Genomic DNA, 9,353 nt, shown 5'->3' on the forward strand with positions numbered 1-9,353 from the left:
CCTGGAACAGGGCCTCTGGAGCGGGGCCACAATACAAATAATGATCATAAATAATAAACACAATAATCTTAAGCACCTTCTCAGAGATAGATCCAAGCAGTGCTCAGTTTGCAAGGACGCTACCTTCTTTGGGGATTTGCCATGAAGATGAAGGTGGTGACTGATGGGAATAATCAGCAAAGAATCCTGTGGCACCTTATAGACTAACAGATGTTTTGCAGCAAGAGTCCCAAGATTCTGTTTCAAAAGATCTGTTGATCCAGTAATTTGGGAGAGGCTAAGGTCTGATAAACAGAAAGCACAGGTGACTCTTGCTGAACAGGCAATCTGAGAGGGACATTATGAAAAGTTCACATATTGCACCCGTGATGGGTAGCAGGGAAATCATTCTTTAAATTTCCTTTTCTCTATACTTTGGCTTGCTTTTCTTCTGTGGTATAGACCAGAATGCAGTCTTTTTCAGGACATGGATTTATGTCTTATTTAAAAGTACAAAATTAGATCCCACAAAGCTCTCTATGTATAGATATATTGCTGTGATATGCTGTACCACAAAGCAACACCCTGCCACCCCCATATTTACGTGTGTTGTAAATTGGAACAAATCTTGTCCAAAATCTGTCATGTGAAGTGTCAGTGGAAAAGTTATGGTTTGCTGAATATGATAATCCCATCTGTATGCATGTACCACTGTTGTATCTGAAGTTATGCATATTGACTCTGGCTCTGTATTTCAAATGTGTTTGCTCTTTTGGTAATTCCCACAAGGCATTTTACATCCGCTCTAGCCAGCACATTGTGGTTGAACCATTCAAGGTAATGTCCCCTTAAGAAACACAATAAGCATCTGAAGAAGCTTGTCCTCACCTGACGGACTTTCCTGTGTCTGTTCTAGTCAGGATCTGGGAATAGCTCCTCCTATGACACATCGAAGCCTGCAGAGGCATGTGACTAGCTCATGGGTCAATGGGCTCCATCTTGTGACTGACCTTATCCACTAAATGTGCTGGGGGCTTTGTTTTGGACAATGAAGGTCCCTCCACATGGCGAAAGTTATGACAGGAAAAATGGACATCATCACTTGGCGTCACTCCCCCACATCTCAATACCTGGAAAGACCATTGGAACAAAGGACTGAACTGGGGCTGTGGTCCCAGGCTGAAGGGGTTTCTAGCCTGTGTATGAAAGATGGGTGGACTGTTTGTACCATCAGGGTGAGACACACCTTGATTCAAATCCTGTCTAGAGTATCAAACCTAGATTGCAATTTCGTTTATTTCTTAGGTAGCCAACTTTGATCGGTTCTCTATTACTTATAATCACTTCAAATCCATCTCTGCATAGTTAATACAAATGTTGTTTGTTTTTTTCCTATAACAGTGTGTTGTTTGATATTCAAAAGGGAAATCTGCTCAGAAACAGCAGGAGAGGGGGACTGGGTAATAAACTTACACCGGTCAGGCTTCTGACCAGGGCAAGACAGTACAGCTCTGGGATCCTCAGCTGGGAGCTTGGTGGAACTATCCTCAGACTCTCTATTGTGGGTTCATGAGTGGCTGGATAAAGCATTCATGTACCAGCAGCTGAGTGTGTCCTTGTCTGTGTGTGGATTACAGCTTGTCACAGCCTTGCATGTGAGGGGGGACCCAGATTGTCCTGTCAGAGGGCTTAGCAGTATCCCAGTTCCAGGTTCTACCCTTGGGAAATCCTTCACACACACCCAATGAACAGGTCCTGCTAGACCGTGAGACTATTTCCTTCTTGTCATGCACTCAGTAACTGATGGAAAGTCAGTGCTTACAGCAAGGAAATCAGGACTCCTGGGCTCCCTCTGTCATTCTCTCTGTGACCTCGGCTAAGTCACATTTCCCTTTGCCTCAGTTTACCAATCTCTATAATAGGGATGTGTTCATCATTACTTTCCTTTACTAGATGTTTTCAAGATCCTTCAATGAAAGGTGCTGCGCCGTATGATGATAGTTACTGAAGAGAATTACTCATCTCTGATGCCATAGTAAGTGCCCCATGTGTCCACAGAAAGTGTTCGTGTCTCCCCTCATCTTTCTCCAGATCTATCTGTTTACTATCTATGCATCCCTGCTGGGTATTTACAGGGTGTACGACCCTATGGAGAGTTAGGTGCTATGCCTAGATTTCTTAATAATCAATTATAATTTTTAAATATACACAAATGCACAGAGCAGCCAATTCCTCTCTGACTCAGCACAGAGCCCCAGAGTTCTCATCTCCCTTCGGGAAGGTCCCGTAGTTACTGTTTACTCCTAAAGTAGGATAAATAGCATAGAAACACAGAGAGGCTTGTCTTCAGCTTGTCTCAGAGGCTGCTTCTCTGCTAGATGCTCAACAAACCCCCCTGGGATTGCACAGAGCTATATTATAAAGAGTGCACACCCCTGTGTCGGCTCTCCGGGTGGAATACTGCCACAGATGCTGGGCTGAGAGAGGTGTGGGTCACAGCTCCCTGAGGGGGATTCCCAGGGAAGACACTTCCATCTCAGAATTTTCAGTTACACATCTCTTGCTGGGGAGCTCACCTGCTCGACAAATACCGTGCAACACGGACATCATAGGATAGAGTGTAAGTCTGTGGTCCTTTCTACTCTGCACAGCCGTTAAACATCCCACAGTCCTTGCCAGACCCAGCTGATGGCCTCCAGCAATTCAATAGCACGGGGGATGCTTCAGGTATAAAGCTGTTAGTAGATGTACAATACAAGACCATATTCTGAGGCCATGGCCCGTACTATTATTCAGGCCCTACTGAGGCAAAACTGCCCTTGGAGTAACAAGTGATTAAAGATTTCAGGAGCCAGCTGAGGGTTAATGCACAGAGACAGTTAACTCCTCTTCTTGCATCTCTGGGCTCTGGCTGTCAATGGGGGTGGAGAGGTAGTGGGGGTGGCGTTACCTGACTTTTACCTGCATGGAGGTACTAGGAATCCTAATTGAAACAATTATAAGAATTATGCAACAAGAGTAAGAAATCTTCTCTCCTAGCTTTATTTGAGAAGTCAGCTGAACTGCTATGCCTGAAACTTTCAAAAAAACCTATTAATCTGCAAGTAGGTACCCAGCGTGGCAAATTTCAATCCAAACCATTAAAGTTGGCAAACTTAAAAGCAACCAAAAATCAGGATTTCTAATTGAAGGTGTCAGTCAGCCTTAACTAACAGTGGTGTCACCACTGCCACCTACAATACCCAAAACATTTGTGAATCCCATTCATAGAAGCTCTTTGTTCCAATAATCATAGAACCACTGAAGATTAAGTTGGAAGAAAACTCAGGATGACAATAAATCCAAGCCCCTGCTCAAAGCAGGACCAACTCTAACTAAACCATTCCAGCCAGGGCTTTTTCAAGCCAGGCTTTAAAAACATATACAGCTGGAGATTCCACCACCTCCCCAGATAACTCATTCCTGTGCTTCACCACCCTTCTAGTGAAATAGTGTTTCTTAATATCCAACCTTGACCTCTCACTGCAACTTGAGACCATTGCTCCTTGTTCTGTCTCCTTGTTCCATCCTCTCTGGAACCGCCCTTCAGGTAGTTAAAGGATGCTATCAACCCCCCCCCCCACTCTTCTCTTCTGAATATTAAATAAGCCCAGTTTCTTCAATGTCTCCTCATTAGTCATTATTTCACTAGGAGGATGGTGAAGTATCCAAGTGGTTTCTCAGTGTTCATACTTCAGCATCATAGGTAGTTTGCAAAAGTCTTTCTGAAAATTACCCAAGCAGGTTGGGGGTCATCATTCCTTGTTCAGAGCTTCCTTTTTGGAAACCCAGTCCAGAGAAATGAAGACAAGATGGAGATGTCTCGGGGTGCTTCTATATTTTCTGCCCTGTGAATGGAATTTTACAGTCCCAAACAAAGCCCACAATCCAAGTGCCTGAAAATTATTGTCTCAAGTTGGTATCCAGGGTCACATGAGCATATCACATGTCCTTACATGCTTTGATGATATACAAGAACAGCCATTGATCATATTCCCAGAGAGGTGTATTTCTTCTACGGCCCATTTTGAGAGGTACGTGTCCTTGATAGACCATCAACACATAGCTATGTGGTCTTATCTACCAGAGGGGTGTTACCCAGGAGCACACGCATGTGTTTGATAAAAGTCCATGGCCAATATTCAATATTCAATATTTCACACAGAAAGATTATATCTAAATTATGGCAGAAAATATCATATTGCTTCTATATAAATCAACGGTACGCCTACATCTTGAATATTACATGCAGATGTAGTCATCACATCTCAAAAAAATATATTGAAATTGGTTAAGGTTCAGAAAAGGGCAGCAAAAATGATTAGGGGCATGGAATGGCTTCCATATGAGGAGTGATTAATAAGATAATGTCTTTTCAGCTTGGAAAAGAGGTGACTAAGGGGAGATGTGATCGAGGTCTATAAAATCATGACTGGTGTAGAGAAAGTAGATAAGAAAGTGTTGTTTACTACTTCACATAACAAAAGAAGCAGGGTCACCAAATGAAATTAATAGGCAGCAGGTTTAAAATAAATAAAAGAAAGTATTTCTTAACACAACACACAGTTAACCTTTGGAACTTCTTCCCAGAGAATGTTGTGAAGGCCAAGACTACAACAGCTTTCAAAAAAACAAAACAAAACAAAACAAAACAACTAGATGAATTCATGGAGGATAGGTCCATCAATGACTATTAACCAGGATGGGCAGGGATGATGTCCCTAGCCTCTGTTTGCTGCAAGCTGAGAAAGGGTGATGGGGAATGGATCACTTGATAATTATCTGTTATGTTCATTCCCTCTGAAGCACCTGACATTGGTCACTGTTGGAAGACAGGATAATGGGCTAGATGGACCTTTGGTCTAACCCAACATGGCCATTTTTAAGTTCACTGAGGAAGGAAATGGTGTGCACATGTTTTGCTTTGTTGTATTTACCTGGATCTGAGTATTGTTTCTGCTGTCTAAAGAGGAATTGTTTTAGCAACCTGTGAATGGGGATCCAGAGGGCCCCATTCTGAGACTGCTCAATTAGGGCAAACTGCGAAGAAAGGGGCTGACAATCCTCCAAACGGGTGTTTATTCTAACACATGGATTTACCAAGTCACCAACACAACAGCTCTCACAATGCTTTACTGCTTACACAGAAGCCAAAACACAGGTCCCTTAAAGCCACCCAGCCTTGGGCTTCCGACCAGACAGCCAAGTCAAATATGATGATGATTATTGAAAATCTTGTTCATCGTATAATAAAGTTCTATCAATACCAAAGGATTATACACATCACTTCAAAGGGGAATGAATATTTCAGATATTACCCAAATACTCAGAGCCAATTCTTATTAACTAAACTAAGATTTATTTTAAAAAAAGAGCATATTGGTTAAAAGATAATTATACACTGAGACATGATTAGAGTGTTTAACTCAGTTTCATAGTAGAGATGGCTGGCTTTGGAGTTCCACAGAGTTCTCTCAGAACTAGTCAAGAGACTATAGTCCAATGTTAAAATATTCATTTTCAAGACAGTCCAGGGTGTAACTGGAGACCAGAGTCTTATGACTTGAGTTTCTCCTGATGATACTTAAGCAGATCTGAGATAAAAAGGATCAAGTTCCAAAAGCCCTTTATACAGTTCCTGGGCAGCACAGCAGTACTTGGGTGAACAATAGGGTTTTGAAGTAACCTTCTATTTCCTAAACATCACTGGTAATTAACTACCTGGATTAACATAAGGTTATTGTCCATTAAGCAGTTAAAGAGAGTACACCAGAAACTTTAAATAGACATATAGAAAATGATATTCTTGCACACAAGTTCCATTTAATAATATTTCCTTTTCATCTCTGAAATTAACAAATACATCTCTAGACAGGAAACCTTTGGTTACATTGTTAACCTCCAACAAGCTGTCGGTAAACAGAGACTACTAGAATCACTAACATCTTCCTTTGTAACTCACCCACACCCACACGTGCCTCCCTCTCTCTCTCACGTCTAGGTCCCTGGCCATTACCCAACTAGGAGCCTGCAGCTGTGGTACCCTATAGTCAAGCCTACTTGCTTGACTATGTATCTTTTCTTATAAATTTCTTATTTTCTTCTGGGTTTGATTATTTGTTTTAATAGTAAGTTCACAGATTTATATTAGAGTATATTTCAGTTAAAACATAAGGGACCTGGAGACCACATCCTGTATGTTGAGCTAAAGCAGTTAGTAGATATGAAAATGTTTGGGGAAAAGTGCAGCCTGTTGATAGAAACACACCCACTCTGGGTCTGCATTCGGCGGGTAGACACTGAACAGATTCACTGTCAGCTCCTCCACACAGGCCTGGAGGTGCAGCAGGTGACCTGGGACAACCTCAGCAACTCCCAGCATCTCAGGCTGTAGGTTGGGGGAGAACAGGGCAGCCACCCCAGAAGAATGAGTGCTGAGGTGTCTAAAATATACCCGATCTTCCCACTTTAGCCACCAACTAGTCTTGGTGGCTGGATCCTTGTGGGGTTTCGGCAGATAAATCACAAAGTACCCTACATCACAAAGGAAGGAGAGCACATGGCAACTGTGGAGACCCACTTTAGAGCGTCTGGTGTTCAGTTTTGAAAAGACGGTTGGCTTCATTCTGAGGGCTGAGGAGGATCCTCATGGGAAGGAGGATCCCCATCCTGCCTTGAAACAATTGCTGACCAATCTGAAAGGCTTGTCACAGAAGTTGTGGGCCCACAGGTAGACCAGGATGTCCTAACTCTGTTTCCCCTCTACTCCTCCAAAACAGCCCTCATGGCCAAGAGGACAGCGTAGAAGTCTCCCCAATGCTGGAGAGGGAGCTTCACCTTGCCCTTGAAACCACATGTTCACCAGAAAAAGGTGAAGCTCATCCAGCAGCACAGTGGGGGACGTTATAGTGGACCCATGATGATCCTCTGGCTGGGCCCCTGTTACGACCCTGTGGCCCACAGAGATGGGCAAAGAGGGAGAAGATCACTGGTGCTGTGACTGTAACAATGGCGCTGCACAAACCATCTCTATCTCCAGAAAGAGAAAGGGAGGTGGAGGAAAGAGAACAGCCCCTAAAGTGTCAGGGACAGGAGAAAAAAAAACACCCTCTGAGGTTCCTCCAAGGACAGGGGAAATGAGACAACTCCTGGGCGGCAGCGGTATGGAAGATGGAGATGACAAAAATGAGTAGGGCTTCTGTTCCCCCCTCTGCTCCCCTTCCCCGCTCCACATGAATCAGAGGAGAATTTTCATGTTCTGTTCATTCCCTCTGAAGCACCTGGCACTGAGCACTGTCAGAAGACAGGCTACTGGGCTACATGGACCATTGGTTTTACCCAGAATGGCCATTCTGATCTTCTTCTTTAGACCTCAGATGTATCTGGCTCCTGCTGTAACACGGTATACCCCATCCCCTTCCTAGAGCAAAGATAGATCCCAGGAGTCCTGATGGGGTCTCTCTCTCCACAGAGTTAGTAACAAAGTAAGAATAAACATTACAATTTTAACACTAATAGTGATCTTAAGTGACTTGCAAGATTGCAATTTCAGGGATGCAGCTATCAGCAATTAGAAAGGTGGTAACCCAATCTAGTGTACATAGACTGACTCCACAGTTCATCACATTGACACAGCATAGTAAAGACAGGGATGGGTTTAATGTCTCAGTGTGTCCAGTAAGTGATTCAGGGAAGAGGCCTTAGCACCATGCACCAGCCAGCTCTGCATAGGACTCAATCTGAGAGCCAGATCACATGGACAAAACATTTAGGTCTCTTTATGAGTAAAGAGCTGGAGCAGCCTGCCCCGGATCTGTTTGGTCCTCACCCCGTAAATGATGGGATGTACCATAGGGGGCACCAGAATGTACACACTGGCAAAGAGAATGCGTAAATGCAGTGGCACATTGTGGCCAAACCGCTGTGTGAGAGAGGAGAAAAAATCTGGGATGTACAAAGCTAAGATGGCACAAAGATGAGAGATGCAGGTCCCAAAAGTTTTGAGCCGGGCATCCTTTGTGGGGAGGCGAATGATGGCCCAGAGGATCTGAGTGTAGGACATTGTGATAAAAAACACATCCATTCCGCTCACAAAGAAAAGATTAAACAGGCCATAGTAACTACTGATGCGGATGTCAGTGCAGGCCAGCTTCACCACAGCTATATGCCGACAATAGAAGTGGGGGATGATGTTGGTTCTGCAATATGGCCACTGCCTCGCCAGGAAGGGATAGGGTAATGCGAGTATGCCACTGCGCAGCACCACAGCCAGGCCGATCTTGGCCACAACAGAGTTTGTGAGGATGGCGGAATGTCTCATGGGATGGCAGATGGCCACGTAGCGATCAAAAGCCATGGCCACGAGGATCCCAGACTCCATTGCTGAGAAGGAGTGAACAAAGTACATCTGGGTGAGGCAGGCACTGAAACTGATCTCCCTGGAATTGAACCAGAAGATGCTCAGCGTTTTGGGCAGGATGGACGTGGACAGGACCAGGTCGGTGACAGCCAGCATGCAGAGGAAATAGAACATGGGCTCATGGAGGCTCGGCTCCATCTTCACAATGAACAGGATGGTGAAGTTCCCCATGATGGCTATGGCGTACATGGTGCAGAAGGGGATGGAGATCCAGATATGGGCTGCCTCTAGGCCAGGAATGCCCAGTAGGATGAATGTGGAGGGGTTGGTGAAGTTGGTTGTGTTGGAATCTGACATGGAGTAGTGGAGAAGGTGTCCAACTCTGAGGCATAAGTGTGTCTCCTGCTTGTACCGTACGTTCCCCTGACTTTCTGTGTGTTCTCAGGGTCTTGGGTGATGGTCGCAGTAGAAATGCCTGAATGGAGAGACAACGTTAATATGAGACACTGCATACAGTAGTGGAGCCTGTTCTCATGGGAGAAGCAGATTGATCACTCTTCACACACTGAAAAATTACATTTTCATTAAACAGAGAAAACAACAATGACCCCAATAAATCCAATTCCATATTTTGTGGTGCTCCTGCATTAATAATACATACACTTTTTGGTGGGGGAAACACAAGTGTGGATAGTGGCTATCTATCATTGTTCCTTAATGAAATGAGAGCCAGGATAGGGAGTACATACTCTAGGGTGTTCCCCATTCATCCAGTTGCTCAAAAACTGAGAGTGAAAAAAACAAACTTTTTGGAACACATTTTGTGGGAGAAAAATCCCAACTAGAACATACCTCAGGGAAAAGACCTGGGCCCCAGATTAAGAGAAACACATGATCATTCACAGCAGTGGACAAAACAAAAGCAATGTTCAGATCCCTAAGATATGGGATGGAGAATAACATGTTCGGGATATGT

At 44.1% G+C, this 9,353-nt stretch overlaps 1 protein-coding gene across 1 annotated transcript; it reads right to left on the reverse strand.

Moving 5' to 3' along the window:
* Positions 1 to 7,786: 7,786 nt before the first annotated feature.
* On the reverse strand, positions 7,787 to 8,734 carry LOC120395242 (olfactory receptor 52R1-like). The gene has a single exon (XM_039519445.1). It carries the CDS (start codon positions 8,732 to 8,734, stop codon positions 7,787 to 7,789), a length of 948 nt encoding a protein of 315 aa, XP_039375379.1.
* Between the last annotated feature and the right edge of the window lie 619 nt (positions 8,735 to 9,353).

Source organism: Mauremys reevesii, linkage group 1, assembly GCF_016161935.1.
Source record: "Mauremys reevesii isolate NIE-2019 linkage group 1, ASM1616193v1, whole genome shotgun sequence".
NCBI lineage: Eukaryota > Metazoa > Chordata > Testudines > Geoemydidae > Mauremys > Mauremys reevesii.

Coding starts and splice junctions, on each gene's coding strand:
- LOC120395242 (XM_039519445.1), bottom strand. CDS start 8,734: ATGTCAGATTCCAACACAACCAACTTCACCAACCCCTCCACATTCATC.